At 39.1% G+C, this 16706-nt stretch overlaps 1 protein-coding gene across 10 annotated transcripts in view; it reads right to left on the minus strand.

The window, feature by feature from the left end:
- LOC121318597 (ELKS/Rab6-interacting/CAST family member 1) overlaps positions 1-16706 on the minus strand; it is a 369254-nt gene that overhangs the window by 60288 nt on the left and 292260 nt on the right. For all 10 annotated transcript variants that reach the window (XM_041255448.1, XM_041255447.1, XM_041255446.1 and 7 more), the window contains one exon: positions 2229-2330. In XM_041255448.1, the coding sequence (XP_041111382.1) occupies positions 2229-2330 (102 nt within the window). The remainder of the gene's footprint in view (positions 1-2228; positions 2331-16706) is intronic.

The raw sequence follows: 16706 nt of genomic DNA on the forward strand, positions 1-16706 counted from the left end.
TCATCTGTAAGATCGATGGAAATTTGTGTGGCGCTATTTGTGCTAAATTTAGAATGTCCAATTACGCCTCCTGACTGCAGAAAATTCCCACAACAGCTCCGGAGAACTGAATGTCAGTGGGCATCCTCCAATCCCACAACCAAGCCAATTGCCTCTCACACCCAGGAGCTTGAGTGCAGATGTCAGATTGCTACTGGCCCGAGGAGGATGAAGGCCAGCCCTGCAGGTGTCTGCTTGAGCACAATGGGTGCCTGGCCAGTAGAGTCTACTGCAGTGTGGTGAGGAGTCCTGCTGTTTTTTACCTCTATAAACTGTGGGTGCATCAGAGCCAATGCAACACTCCTTGTGAAATCCCAGTGGAGATCATCAGCTTTGCACAGCCAGGACACAAACCTGCGCTCCCCTGACTGTATAGTTCCCTGCACACCACATGGCCATGCCTTTACCAGGTGAACAACTCAGGGAGCCGTGAGTCTCTGTTAAAACACTTAGAAGACTGGCTTTATTCTGGGAGTGTTCTTTTCTGAAAAGGAAGCAGACTGTGTTGCTGACAGGCACTACAAACCTCACCCAGCCTGCTGCATATTCATTACACAACCAAAAACCACATTTAAGATGTATAAATAGGGAATGGTCAAGAGATACTGCAGCTTAAAACATTCACAAACTGTTTTAAAGCAGAATATTATGCAAAAGGCAGTCAAATGATAAGCAGTTAACTTCATCCTATGTATATGGAATTATTTTAACATTAAAAATAAGTGTTAAGGAGTTTGCCAATTTGAACTAGATCAGATGGAAAATACCTTAAAAACTGAAAGAATGGCTCATTCTACTGCCTGCATTTATTTTGAAAAAAGAAAGGAAAAAATGACGTGACTCCAGCCCTCTGGTAAAATCGAGAAATTCAGAAGTAACCCAACAGGCACAAATTTGGAAACAAGAACCGTATTAAGCTCCTGCCAGGTATTCGTAAAATGAAATGTTTGTTAGAATCATGCACGTTGAATTTCTGAAGTTGTGCGTTTCTCCCTGTGTGGTGTGAAGGTCTCTGGTCTGTTGTTATGGAGTTCTTGTCTGTGATTCCTATACACTGTTGTGTATTGAGAGACACAGGATCTATATAATTCAATGCACATTTGAAACAAATACTTTACTGGCTTAACAATTTGAATAGAACAGTCAACACAGGGTTGTAGATGATAGTCCTGAAATTAAGATTATGTAAATCTTGCACATTTCAGGGACAGGCTGCATTATATATGAGGAGCACATGAAAGACTTTGGTATACAACATACTATGGAGTTAGGTTAGTACACAAGGAATGTACCCAATGTCATCGCAAGCTATACAAAGTGTACGCATTATATTTAGAAAATTACAGTACTAAACCTTAAAGAGTAAGTATGGGGGTTCCGAAAAATATAGAGTTACAGCATTATGCTACAACTGTTTAAATAACGTACCTGTACTTGTTCATTTCACTGTCAACATCCTTTCAACTATTTACACTTATAACTTTAAAGTCTGTTTCAAAGCTCTTTTCAAAACTATTTAGGAAGACAGTTCTCAAGCCCCAGTGCACTACAGTGGACATTTTGAAAAGTTTTGGTAAAATGTTGTCAGGATGTTAACAATGAAAAGAAAAATTGCAGGTACGTTATTTCAACAGTTGTAGCAACATGTGTGGATGTATAACGCTGTATTTTTCATAATGCCGCTACTTACTCTTTAATGCAGTGTCTTAGAAAAATCTTCTGAAGTGTTAGTGAAACCTCTGGTCTTTTACAACCTTGTCATGAGTTACTGTTGCAGCCTCTTCCACAGATATGCAGACCAATCTGTTCTGAGGAGAATACTTTGGGAGCCGTTGATTTAGATGGGTTGTGTTACAGTATGTACACAGAGGAGTCGACTACAGCAAGTCAAGGGAACGTTCTAAAATGTACACTGTGTTTGGTGATGCTTCATAAAGACTCTTTTTTAGAAGCACAGTTTCTGGCATCTCATGAAAGCTCATTCAATCCTGCAGGTGTATTTGTAAGTGGTGTCAGGTAAAAAAGAAAGGGAGCGTTACTTCTGCCCAGGAATCAATAGCCAATCCACCAGGCTGCCTCAGTGCACAGTGAATGGGTTTGGAGAGGTGGCTGGGAAGTAAGGCACTCGAGTGAGTTTCCCAGGCTGGAAGCTGGGCTGACTGAGGTAATAAAGACTGAGAGAGCCTCACCTGGTCTGGGGAGGTCTTGTGGTTGGTCTGGTCGGAATGCTGAGAGCTTTTCAGGTGGTCGTCTTCGTAGTTATCAGCCATCAGTTTCATCCGGTTCTGTGTCTGGAAGGTAGAAAGAAAGCAAGAGAGAGAGAGAGAGAGAGAGAAAGAGAGATGTTGTTTATTTAGGTGAATTTATTTAACTATAGTGTGTCTGCAGACTCAGACATGTTTGCTCTAGCATGCAGTGCATTGTAAACACCAAGACATTACATAATGTTCCTCTCATTTAGTGATCCATTTTTTTAAATGTTTTCTTGGATTATAAAAATAGAGCAGCCATTTATTTTAATACAGTACAATGAGTTTACCAAACAATGCATTACAAATAAAATAAAAATAAAAATGACCCTCTGTTGTGTTTTTTAAATCTTTCTTCTCACACATGAATCCCACATACATCGAATCACACAAGCCTATCCCTGGACACAGATACACGACACACATTTCCACATGTGCGCTGGTAGGCAATAAGAAGTGACCTACAGCAGCACTGGCTTGCTGTTAACTTGCACGCCGACCTTGTAACAGTTTTCCCAGGTACATTTACACAGTAATTTTGCTTATACAGTGCTCCCCAATTACAAAATTATGGTCACAAGCCATACCTAAGAGACCATGGAATTTGTGTTCCGCCTTATAACAAGAATACCAGTGCTTGTGTAATGGCATTATGGGGCAAAGGAGAGCCATTGCTGTAATGCCTTATAACTAAGGGTCTACTTAAATCATGGAGAATTTACATATTTTTCCCGGGTAGGATATGGAATGAAAAGGAATACTTTTTGTCAGCACTGACTTTCAAGTTTGTTTTCTGACATTGGTTGTTTTATGTTCTGTTTAGCATCCTCACTAGCAGCCTTTTGTTTAATGGGTACTCTGAAGCTAAATAGCGATCAATTGTATTTTCTCCAAAGTCACATTACAAGATTGCAATCTGTATGTAAAGTTTCTTTGGGAAATTTCTTCACGCGATCCTCAGACAAAATATACTTTGCTTTTTTTGCTTTGTTGTCCATTTTTAGTATTTTACCTCCAATGCTGAAAATTTGATTTTGGCAACCTAAATCTAAATAATAATGCAACACTGACTTTGTACCATCTTCTACTGTATAGTACAGGTCACAGAAAAGCCAGTACAGACACACTGATGGGCTCGTTGTCATGTGAACAGTAAATTAAAATGTTAACACAGGAAAAGGAATAAAATATATATACAGAATTAAAATACGCAGTTTGTGTTGCTTGCGGTGTGCAGTAGTTCATTAAATTTTTTTTCTCTCTCTCCATACTAGTCCAGAATGCAATGGCCCCTAAAGAGGTGAATTTCGCGGTGACCCCTCAATTTCCCATTTTTTGAGAAATCGCGAATTAGGTAGATCCCTTCTTTAACCTGTTCTGCAGTATAAAGGGTCACTGTGCAATGCTTTTGCCCATTTTTACCATGGGTTTGAGAACGCCTTATATTCGCTTCCAGTAATTTATCATGCCTGCCTGCCTGTGCTTCCCCATGTTTCCTATAACCTTTGCTATGCATTACTTCACTTGCTGTACTGCAGTAACCCTTTGGTATTCAGTAGCCCAGCCACCACATCAGAAGGAACTCCTGTAGAATTACCATGCTCAAGCCCTGAGTGTCTTGATCTCTGCCCTACAGTCCTGCATTCTTTTGCCACTGTTAAAAAAAAGAACCAATAAAAAACAAGACAGGCTGAATACAAGAGCTGTCTGACCGCTAACTTCCTCAGGATGTTAATCATGGTGAGGATCTGATAACAATCTTTATAAAGGGGGCCATAATCCAAAAGTAAATCAGAGTGATGTAAACAGAAATTGAGCTCCTGGTTCAGAAGAGTTTTGGAACATGATTAAAACAATTAGCGTGGAATTTTATTAAAATAGCCCAGTCACATTAGTCAACACAGAGAAGGGCAAAATGGAGTACTGTCGACGTTTAAATCCAAAATGCGAAAGCTCCTAACTGAAAAATCTTAAACTTTTATCAAGCCTCAATTAAATATTTCACTTTATCAATTAATTGTGTTTTGAACTTTTAGATTTGGATTTGAACGTCAAATGCACACATCGTAAACCAAAACTCGAAATCCCAAAAACTTGAGAGTTAAAAACTCAAAATACAGTATGTACTCATGGTGATTAACTGACTGACAAATTGCTTCATAATAAAAGTCATGGCGATTAATAACTGATTAAAAAAAAAAAAGAATAGTTTAACGTGATAAGAAAAAGAGGTATTGGAACGGTGCACTTAGCACAGCTGCTCTCTACTGGGCAGAGATGATTGACGGCTTCAAGAAGGAAAGAGGGCAAGCCAGGAACAAACTGGCTGTAAATCTGAACAGTGTGGGACAGTGAACTTTCCCGACCCGCCATACTCACTGCAGACCCGTGTCTCGGCTGAGTCAACTCAACGCTGTGTGACTCCAGGAGGTGTTCACAATGATCTGTGATGACTGCTGTTTATTTAGTCAATGATTTATGCTGTTGTAGTATCAAGATGTACTTCACAGACCTTAAAAGGGGATTTTGAGAACATGGCAATAAAACAATATTGTCTGGACATCTCCTCCCATTGAACAGTAAGAACACATTTTGACTTTACAGACTTCTTCTACTGCTGTTTTAATTAAAATGATGTTTATTTGTAATATACATTTGTATCTATCTATCTAGATGTGGAATAACATCTTGTGAACAACTAATGCGAATATAAAGTTTAATCTAAACCAGACAAGTAGTTGCTACGATAAAGCCTTCAATAATTCAGACAATAAACTGTCAGTAGTATAGATCAGTGGGTCATCTAATTTCTAGCAACAAATGTTCATGCAAAGTTGCATCATATTAGGAGAGTGGTTCCTAAGATCCATAAAAAGTAGGTCCCTAGTAGGTAACTGTGCCCCAGTACCTTTACTAAGGAATGTCTTCAGCAAGTTTCACCACAAATGGATAAGCAGATATATCAGGAATCGCAAGGCACGCAAGACGGATTTACGAGCACCTCCTTTCATCAGGGATAACAAAGCATTAGCAGTCTGATTACTGAAAGAGACTATTTACTGCTGTGCTGATGTCTTCATTCTTCTGTTGCATTTTTTTCCCAATAGGCCAGATTAATATAAATGTGATGGTTGATCTCCTCTGTTTGGATTTCTCTCCTTTTGAAATGAAACACCGTAGCTAATAATTTGAATGGCTAGCCCCAGCTAGTCTGCATACAGTACACACTGGGAGAGCTTCAGCGAAAACAACTTATGCAGGAATACAAGGATGAATTAACATTAATCTCATCATGACTTTAATAGCCACCGGCTGGAAGAGGACGCCTAACAAGAGTTCCAGGCAGCAAGGGGTGCAGTGTGGGGAATATTTTCCTTGTTGCAAAGAGGAGGAGAATCCCACACCCAGCAGACAGGCAGCCTTATAACCTGGTGCACTGGAGTGGGAATGGTTGGCGCTTAACACCAGGGCTGGGATTTTTATATTCACATTTTCTTTCAAAATTTAAATGAATATTCAAACACTCTATAACTTTGAATCAGCTGGAAAACAAATGTACAAATTCATACCATGCTATAATAAAATTAATAAATAAATACATACATAAACCTGGTACCCCATCAATGTATCTATTAAATAAAAGACAGAAAGACTACTGTACGCTAGAATGTTTTTTTAATTTTATTTTAAATGTCTTTTATGCATTGGATTCCTTTGCATGATATATTTTGATACAGTCATATAAAACTGTTATAGGAACAAATATGAACAGGGTCGTTTCTGTCAGCGAATGCACTTCAACCAGTGTTTGCTGCACTACTGAATACTAGTGCCGCAACAAACAACCAATTTCAATTATCAGCCAGATGATAACGTGTAGACTTGTCACAAAAGCCTTCAAAATGAAAGCATGCATGCATGTGCATTATGCAGTGCCTATAGAAAGTCTACACCCCCTTTCAAAATTGTTCACCTTTTGTTGCCTTATAGCCTGGATTTAAAATGCATTAAATAGTTGTTTTTTTTTCATTTATCTACACATCCTACCTCACAACTTCCAAGTGAAAACAATAATTTGTAGAAAATTAATTAAAAATAAAAACTGAAACAGCTTGGTTGGATAAGTGTCCACCCCCTTATAATAGCAATCCTAAATTAGCTCAGGTGTAACCAATCGCCGTCAAAATCACAAACCAAGTTAAGTGGCCTCCACCTGTGTTAAATTGTAGTGATTCACATGAATTCAGGATAAATTCAGCAGTTCCTGTAGGTTCCCTCTTCTGGGTAGTGCATTTCAAAGCAAATACTCATCCATGAGCACCAAGGTGCTTTCATAAAGAACTCTGGGACAAAGGTGTTGAAAGGCACAGATCAGGGGATGGATATAAAAAAATATCAAAGGCCTTGAATATCCCGGTCATGACGATTATTAAGAAGTCAAAGGTGTATTGCACACCAAGACCCTGCATAGATCAGGCTGTCCCTTCAAACTAGATGACTGAGCAAGAAAGAGACTGATCAGCGTCTACCAAGAGGCCAATGTCAACTTTGCAAGAGCTACAGACTTTTATTGCAAAGACTGGTCAAACTGTGCATGTGACAACAATATTCCAAGCACTCCACAAATTTGGCCTATATGGTAGGGTGGCAAGAAGGAAGCCATTACTTAAGAAGGCCCACCTTGAATCCTGTTTGAAGTTTTTAATATATAATGTCTTTCTCAATAAATACTTTTTTTCCCCACAAAAAAATCCTCATTTAAACACATGAAACTCTGAGGCACTGACACAACAAAACGTGAAAAAAGTTCAAGGGGGTGTAGACTTTCTATAGGCACTGTATATAGTAATATATGCATTACAAAACAAATATGAATGTAAGAGCTTTATTGTAGCAATATCACTGTGTAACTGAGGCTCGAAATAGGGCACCTGATCAAGTGTTTTACTGAAGATCACAAAATAAAAAAAATAAAAAAATAGATGTGTGTGCTGAGGTAGATTTAACTCTGTGCATTTTTCCATGAGAAAGAACCAGCCTACATTCAGCTCTTTATCACAGTCGATTGGATCTGCCGTCTTGCACACAGAAACATTCTTCTTCTGATCCTGTGTACTGTATTATAATCAAACTTACAGCCCCAGTGAAGGATCAAAAGACAATATGAGGTGAACCATCCAGAAATGGTTTCCTCCATGATGCTCGGTTTCCTTTTATTACAGGGAACAAGCGTATAGCACAGCACTGTCAGACACTGACAAACAGTGCTGAAACATCAAAGCCCTTCTCAGTATACTGAACTTTTAATTATACACACAGATCGGAATGTACAGCACAGTTGTCTTAAGAGTTCCGTGAAGATCACTTGGTTGCACGTTGTTACTTTGCAGCTTTAGGAATCGTATGGATTCGATTTCCAATTAACAGATGAGACTTTGAAGTAAAATACAAATGAATAACTTTCTTTTGGGACTTTAAACCTGGGAGTACTTGTTCCTAGTCTTAACAGAGGTATAGTGCTGTTCTGGGAGTACTTGTTCCTAGTCTTCACAGAGGTATAGTGCTGTTCTGGGAGTACTTGTTCCTAGTCTTCACAGAGGTATAGTGCTGTTCTGGGAGTACTTGTTCATAGTCTTCACAGAGGTATAGTGCTGTTCTCGGAGTACTTGTTCCTAGTCTTCACAGAGGTATAGTGCTGTTCTCGGAGTACTTGTTCATAGTCTTCACAGAGGTATAGTGCTGTTCTGGGAGTACTTGTTCATAGTCTTCACAGAGGTATAGTGCTGTTCTGGGAGTACTTGTTCATAGTCTTCACAGAGGTATAGTGCTGTTCTGGGAGTACTTGTTCATAGTCTTCACAGAGGTATAGTGCTGTTCTGGGAGTACTTGTTCATAGTCTTCACAGAGGTATAGTGCTGTTCTGGGAGTATTTGTTCATAGTCTTCACAGAGGTACAGTGCTGTTCTTCAGCAGCCTGGTCCCCTTTCGTGCATCCTGCTGTCCTAAACTCACTTGTACTCCCTACTTTGAATCTAAACGGAATGTAGCTTTCCACAGATATTCAACCCATTCCCACAACAACAAAACACTGAACAGCACTGGCAGTGCTGCTTATTTACTGTCTCAGCTGAAATCCCCTAGAGCTTCCTCAGGCACAAGTACTGAAATGTGCTAAAAATTAGATCACATTGTGACCAAATAAGGTTATAGCTTACAGACCTCTACCACTTCTTGGATAATATACTAGGTCTATTATATAAGAATTCTGGACTTTCTGATATAAAATTACAACAATAAAATGAAGGTAATTGATTAGATTTTAGGATTGTTCTAATAATACCAACAAATGAAAACACCACCTAAGGTCATTCATAAATCCCCTATTCAGAGCCAGTTAAATGAATTCAAATACATTAAATCTTACCCTGTTGTGTCAGTCCCCTGTGGTTTGTTTATTGAGCCACAACGGAACCTCAGGGCTTTAGCGATGTAATTCACACCTCTGATATGTGATGAACAGAAACAGGCTGGTTGGCATGGCAATAGATCGTGACAGCACTGCCTGGTGCTCATTATTACACAGCTGTTGAGCAGGAGAATACACATGGCCTCACATCCTGCCTCGGGCTACCTGGACAAAGTGATGCCAATCCCCCAGCATGCTATGTTGGGGACCTGGTCTATAGAACGGTTGTCCTGCAGAGGAGCTGCAAGACTAAACTGTATGGGTGTCTGGGATATCGCTTTGTCAAAACCCTGTTCAAACCCTACAGCACTGCACTACAATACTGCAAACTGCAGTGCTTAGGGGTTTATTCATTTTATTTAAACAGGCATATCTGAATACAGACATTAAAATATGGTCATTTGTGTACCATACTGAATTATCATGGAAACGTTTGTCAAATTTTATTATTTTTAGTTGCGCTGTATATTTTCTGATAAAGTGCATGAAACAGTTGCAGTGACTTCTTTCCTGTCATGAATCAACCTGTTGCTTCCCCCATTTCACTGACATGCTTTGACCCCAAAGACACCGCCAAGGAGAAATGACCTAGGAGGTGAAACTTCAACAACCTTCCTGAAAGTTAAGTAATCCTTTGCTATATCTTGAGAACCAACAATGAAAGCCTCCACGAGGTTCTGGAAGGTGTCTCCAGTGATGTTAATCTATTCTTTCATTAATATTTCAACTGGTGCAGACAGCTCGGCAGAGGACCATGAGGACAAATGTGCCATGGTCAACTGGACTGAAACCTGGGGATGGCAATGGCCATGGAAGATGTTTGGTGCACTGGGTGGGTGCATTAGCACCCTGAAAGTAGCCATTGTCACCAGGGTACAAGCAGAGCATTGTTGGGTGCACTTGATCCCTTACGATGCTCAAGTAAACTACAGCATTTGTTCAGCCTTCCATAGTAATCAAGGGACCCAGTGTCCTAAGATCTGGCTAGGCAGTGTAATTTGATGAAACCGCATACCTGTTACGATATGCTTGTTTCTGGCTTGAGACTTGATGTAACTGCACGGACATTCCTCTTGCGTGTTGCTGTTTTATTCATTGAAATAACTGGATACAGGCTATTGCAAAAAAGGCTGCCAGCACTGCATGATACAAAGGCACCCTCTCCTGCCTTTCAACCAGTCTCAGCTTCTGCATGCACCCTCTCCTGCCTTTCACCCAATCTCAGCTTCTGCATGCACCCTCTCCTGCCTTTCACCCAATCTCAGCTTCTGCATGCACCCTCTCCTGCCTTTCACCCAATCTCAGCTTCTGCATGCACCCTCTCCTGCCTTTCACCAGCGCTCAGCTCCTGCATGCAGCATCCTGTCTTTCACCTACTCTCAGCTCCTGCATGCACCCTCTCCTGCCTTTCAACCAGTCTCTCACATCCTGCATGTTTTGCAGGTGCAGTTTTCAACCAAACATCTACCTAGTTAGGGTTTAAGGTTACAGCTATGTGCAAACTGGGCAAGTTTGTGTGTGTTTTAAACAGAAACCATACAGCACAGAGAATGTATGACACTACAGCAGTTTATCACGGGCAGCTCACGTCAGAAACAAAAGAAAATGGAATGAGAATTTCTAAGAATCCATAATCAGCCAGGTTTAGAGTGTGCCATGTGCGGGGGGATAACCAGGAACATCATAGTCTGCTTTTACGACATTTAACAGAAAAATCAGTTTGAATAGCTCATTAAATAATTATGTGGTATGTGGTAATACTGAAAATGTCAGCAATCTTTTTTTTTTTCACTGTTGATCTAGTTTTACCAGGTTGCTATAATGCTGTTTTATAAGCATTGCTCTGTATAGCAGAAAGCAAGACAAGATTATGTAAGACAGTTTAGAAAACCCATCCACCAATCAAGAAGCTGCAATGCGTGGAACTACCACATGGTAGGTGACTGGAGAATATTCAGATAGAATGTCTAGCTTTACAACCAAAAGGAAGCAAAACATTGGTAAATACATCTATTATTTAAAATGTTTAAAATAACAATAAAAAGTAAATTAAAAAATACAAAAGGAAACTTAATAAATTAAATGAAAAATGTTTCGACAAAATATTTCTCAGTGTCTTCAAGACATATGGTAATGCCCTCCAGTCAGGGCTGAGATAAGTGTTAAAGTGTTAAAACATATATATATATATATATATATATATCACAATTTTGTAACAGAGTTCTAAATTTGCAACACCTTTTTTGCATCAGTGTCTTGTCACAGCACCAACATACTGAAAAACAAATTCTCTCGTGCAAGGAATTCAGGGTTCCTATTTAAAAAAATGCAGCATTTTAAGTCCCAGCTAATTTGCCGTACTACAGCATTCAAGCACAAGTGCATTTTTCTCCTTTGAAAAGTGACTGCATCCAAAATAAAACTGTGTATTTAGACTTTAAATGCTGATACCTGGCTGGGAGTCAGATCAGATAAGTTGTAAAGCTCCATGGAGCCAGGCACGCGTTCCAGGGTGTGGTGCGTGTACTATGACCTCTTACTGCTTTCCAGCGTCTTCGGCAGATACAGTTTCCTCTGATCTCCTTCCCTGCAGCCTGTAAGCCAGGGGGTTGCTTTGCTAGCGATTCCTGCTTAATTGACGTCAAGGTTTCCTAATTGCAAACCGCGGTTGCCAATTCAAATAATACCAGCGCATGCGTTATACAGAGCAGCACAGGGCAAAGTAACCACGCAGTAACCTTCGTTTCAACCCTAATGGTCAAACTCAAAACAGCATGGCTATTCCATTACATTTTCCTTCTTGAGAAGCCAGTTGGCCAATTAGCACAACTGCTGTTACAGTGGATTTAATTAAATTATTTTTTTAAAACAAAATTAAAAGGGTACCATCCGCCAGGCAGGGGGTGTCGTGTGTCCCTGTGTAATTGGAGTCTGGTGTTTCTCTACGATGAAGACAAACTAGCCATATGGACTTTGCTACATCACTAATTGCCACTGGTGGTGGTAGAACCATTATCAACACTCACTTGTTTTAGAAGAAAGTGTCTGTTTTGACTTGGTTTTCTTCATTGAAATATTATCAAACCTGTTAAATGTGCGATATGTTTCATAGGCTTTGCCACTTAATGTGATAACTTTCTATTTACTGCTTGTACCTGATCAGGTACAGAAATCTGTGCCTGACTGAGTTGACGGATGCTAAGTCAGATGTCAGTCATATAGGACCCGGATGATTGGCACAATCCTTCAATAAGGATGCAGTGGGTCAAAGACTTACAGTACTAGATCAATACAGGTCTTTCTGATTCACCACGAGCAAGTTAGAAATAAGATGTCTACTGTGAGTCCTTATTGTGCTCCCAGTGTCTGCCCCACTCTGTCAAGCACAGTTAAATGCAGCTGATTAGACACACAGAGTAAATCTAAAGTTTTCACATTAGGTGGCAAAGCCTCTGAAATAGGTTTTATTAAGTTTCAGAGATGGTAATAAAACTCCTATTGCATAGCAGAACATGCTTGATTAGAAACCGTGTAAAGGTAACAGGCTCAGGTGTGTCTTAATAAAGTCAAAGTAAAATCAGGAATGGATCAAACTGCTATGCAAGGGGAGTCTTATTTCCATCCCTGTGTTTCAACAAAGAATCCAAGCTGGCTCAAAACAAATACATTCTTGAGTGATATATTATCAAACCCTGACCTGTGATCTTACATAAGACCATTAGAATAAGAACATTTAAAAACTAAAGGTGGCCTTTAAACCCACCTGTTCATGTTGGGTTCCTCGTAGCTGGTTGATCTCAAAACTTTGTCAAGGTCGGGTCTTAAAGGATCCCAACGATTCAGTATGAACAACAAGGCTAGGTAACCCATTCCATACCCTTGCTACTCTCTGTGTATGAAAAGTCTGTCTCCAACTTTCTGTCCTAAGTCTGTCTACACTTAATTTCCAACCATGTCACCTGGTCCTAGTTTCTGTGCTGAGCTTTGCATATTGGCAGGATTAACCTGGTGAACTTGTTTTTAAAGACTGAATTTTCCTAAATCAAGTCCCCCTCTAATTCTTCCTTCTTGTAGGCTAACTTCAGTACCTTCAACCTAGTTCATTCCTTCAAGCCCTGGGTTTGTCTGTTTGCTCTTTGATGGACTGTCTCCATGGGCATACTGTTCTTTTTGGGGAATCTTGTTGTACATTTGGTGCCTTTCACTGCTTTTTGGTGAATGTTTTTTTTTTTCTTCCCCCACAGCAGTGTGAAGAATGATTATAATTGTATTAATCCTGGTGTCTTATTTTGGCAAGTTCACTCAAGCTTGTGGTTTGAAGCCTTTTTTTTTCTTTCATAGGGTTAAGGGGAGCACGGAATATTAATGTGCAATTCTTTATTAATGATGCCTTTTTAAAAGAGAATAATTCACCCAAGAGCCATTTGTAGTTGAATTAGATCAGACGCACACTATGAGCAAGTCGAGGCAAAAACACTGCATTTACCAAACAAGGACACAATCAGGCACCCAACCTCCCTGCCAGACTGAAAACTATAGTTCATTCATCACATCTGTAAATCTCTGGGAACATTAGTTAAATGATGCAGTGTGTCTGTTGTTACAATAAAGAAAAAGGAACAGTGCCAAGTGTGGTATTCTTCAAGTTCATTCTTTGCAAGCATGTCAGCAACAAACACCCCCTGCTGTGAATACATATTACAGCCATCTGTATCATGAAAGCAACCTACATCTACCTTACATGGAACAGCGCGACACACAGACAGGCACACTGCTGCCTCCATATTTTTTTTTTTTATAACAATAAGAAAAGCGGGTCTTTAGGTTAAAGTGTTAAAGACAATGGACAGGCACCTCCAGATTCTGATGCTCACAATAGCTTGTGCTAAATAATTTCCAAAAGTAATACTAACAGAAACATATAAAAATCCTTTGACATGTTTCCACTAGAAGTCTTTCTCAGTTTTGAAATGAGTTTTGGGTCTTACACCACAGGGCTTGGTGTGGTCTCCACCCCCAAATGACAACATCAAATCTGACCTGTTGTGCGCTTCCATTCACTACATAGGTCTCAAATGTGCAGTTTTGAAAAAAAAAAAAAACATGTTACACAAAATGTGTCTTCTTATTTTATTCCTTGGTCATTTAACCTGCAGAGTGAAATTGTCCACATCCCTTAGGGCCTTCTTTCCTGACATTAACCAGCTTCTCTTATTAACCAACCACAGCCAGTAGCATGCTTTGACACTAAAGACACAGGCAAAATGACCTAGGGTGTAAAACAGCGACAGACTTCCTGAGAGTAAAGAACAGAAATTTCTTTAACCTAATGCAATATGAGGTATCACCTTTGCCATTCGTTTAAAGACTGCACGTTTCAGACTCATATAGTGAATTAAAGTGTAACACAGATTTGGGATTGGGATTATTATTGTGCTAGCTATAGCCACTTAACAAAAATACCTGGCCAGCTAGTCAGTGTGAATAGCTATTTATTTAGCCTTTAGCCACCTGTAGCCACGACAATGTGCACTGTAGGAGATGGGACCATAGAGAAAAATCACTTGGCCAGCCAAAAGGAGACACATACTGTACCATACCCTAAAGCTCTTGGCAAACACACAGAATAGATTTGAACTGTTAACTCTGCTTAATGGCAAGATTCTGACAGTATTAGAATTTCATATGATGGTGGTTTTCCATCCTTAAAAGCCTCTCCCATGCAGCGATCCTACTGCTGAGTTTATAAGTTCAGTTATACTGCAGTTCTACTCTTCAGAATTTAGATCCGACACTAATAATGCATCACAAGTAAAATATTGCAATAAAAAATGTATTTTACGACTGGACATGGCTGTTTGATAGTGATAGGCTGTTTTGTAATTACAGCCCTTTGTCATTTGACAAGTTTTCCTTATTAAAAGCCAAGCAGTGCAAAGTGAAAGTATGGTAAAGCCTAGGTAAGCATCGTAAAGCCCAGAGAGGTTTGGTAAAGCATATTATACATGGTAAGCTAAGGTAAATGTAAAGTATACCATGAGAAAGGCATTGGAAAGCTGCAAAACGAGCATGCAAATGAACTGTGGTAAACTTCTATAGGCGTATCCAGAGATTTTGTTGTCATTAGGCTCTGGGTCTGTGCATTGATAAATTCCAATAAACTTTTTTTTTTTTAAATCAAGTCAATTTCTGAAAAATACCAATCAACAAAGAAGAAACAAGAGCTAACCGTCCGTTCTATCAAAGCACCAGGAAGGCTACGAAGCTCTACATACATTTTTAATACATTTCTGCAGCAGCACTGGTTAAAATGATTTTCTATGATAAGCTTCCAAGCCTGGCAAAGCCTGAGAACTTCAAAGAGATCTTCAGGAGCATGGCATTGTTTATTTTTATATGTGATTATCTATTGCTAGTACTCTAGTAAACATTTCCTCTAAAATCAACACTGAATACCCAGATCCTATTTATCAAATAACATCTCAAGAATGTAAAATCCTGAATCACCTGGCAGAACAAAGGTGAGGGGGAATGGGGGTCCAGGAAACTAGATCCAACTTATTTAATCCTAGAGCCCTCTCAAGGGATTGATTTATATACTCCACACACTTTCCAAAATATCACTTCAAGGTGGCAAGCCAGCAGGGGGCATTTGAAATGTAATAAGGTATTCGAGAAACACATGTTAGCTGTAATGTGAAACAACGGACAGACAGAGTAAGGGAGGAGGCATTGTCCACTTAATCCACCCCCCCCCCCCCCTTCCCAATTCGGTGCTCCACTTACATCAACATATTATAGAAGTTACCAAGAAACGTGATCCCAGTTTTATAGAGGTAATTTCAGGGGGGAAAAAAGAAACAAAAATCATATTCATAGTACATTTTATATAGCATGTTTGGTACGTATCCCATTAGCAAAGTAAAGGCTATGCAAGGTTAAAGCAATGTTTATGGAGAGTTAACATGCTGCATATATCAAACCCTCCACACCCTTATTTTATATATGTTTTATTTTTTTTGTAATGTAAAAGCCAGGCTTTCAAGCAAATCTGGCTCTGTACCCATGGTAAGGGATTTAGCAGTGCATGTTTATATGACTGGTGTGGTATCTGGGTTTTAAAAGTAGATTCATTGTGTTGCTTTTTTTCTATGCGCTCAGATTTATTTAAGGTTCTTGCATTTGGGGGCAGATGCAATGACATTTTATAGTGTGTTTTTATATATACTGATTAATAAACTGAGCAGGTTGCTTAGACAGGCAGTCTTTAAAAGCACTGTACTTTTTAAGCAGACTTAAATCCTCTGTGTATCTGAGACTTATAGATGATCATAAAAAAATCATACGATGTGGTAATATATATATATATATATATATATATATATATATATATATATATATATATATATATATTATTATATATATATATATAGATATATATATATACATATCTGGAAATATTATGATCACCAAAGGCAGTAAATGATTTTAATAGAGTTTGAGGTTGTTCTCCCAGTTAAAAGGGGTTGACAGGCAGTGGTTTTGTTGATCTGGTCTATTCAGGAAGCTGGTAATAAAAAAAAAAAAAAGCACATCTGGGTTTCCAAACAGATAGTTTCCTTCAGGTATAAGCTCCATCTGCATTTGTAAGATACATCTATTTTTCCTCACTAAAGATGACCTTTATGAAATGGAATCTTAATTTTAATACAAGGACTATGTACACAAGATTGACTGGATTTAATTAAATAACCGGTTCTAATAAAGTAGAACATCACAAGCAGTTCAGTGAAGATGCTTGGAGCAGATGAGAAGCATGTTCAGTGAAGATCACAAGCAGTTTCACAAGCAGTGAAGATGCTTGGAGCAGATGAGAAGCATGTTCATCACAAGCAGTTCAGTGAAGATGCTTGGAGCAGATGAGAAGCATGTTCATCACAAGCAGTTCAGTG

Source organism: Polyodon spathula, chromosome 7 (assembly GCF_017654505.1).
Source record: "Polyodon spathula isolate WHYD16114869_AA chromosome 7, ASM1765450v1, whole genome shotgun sequence".
In the NCBI taxonomy this organism is placed as follows: domain Eukaryota; kingdom Metazoa; phylum Chordata; class Actinopteri; order Acipenseriformes; family Polyodontidae; genus Polyodon; species Polyodon spathula.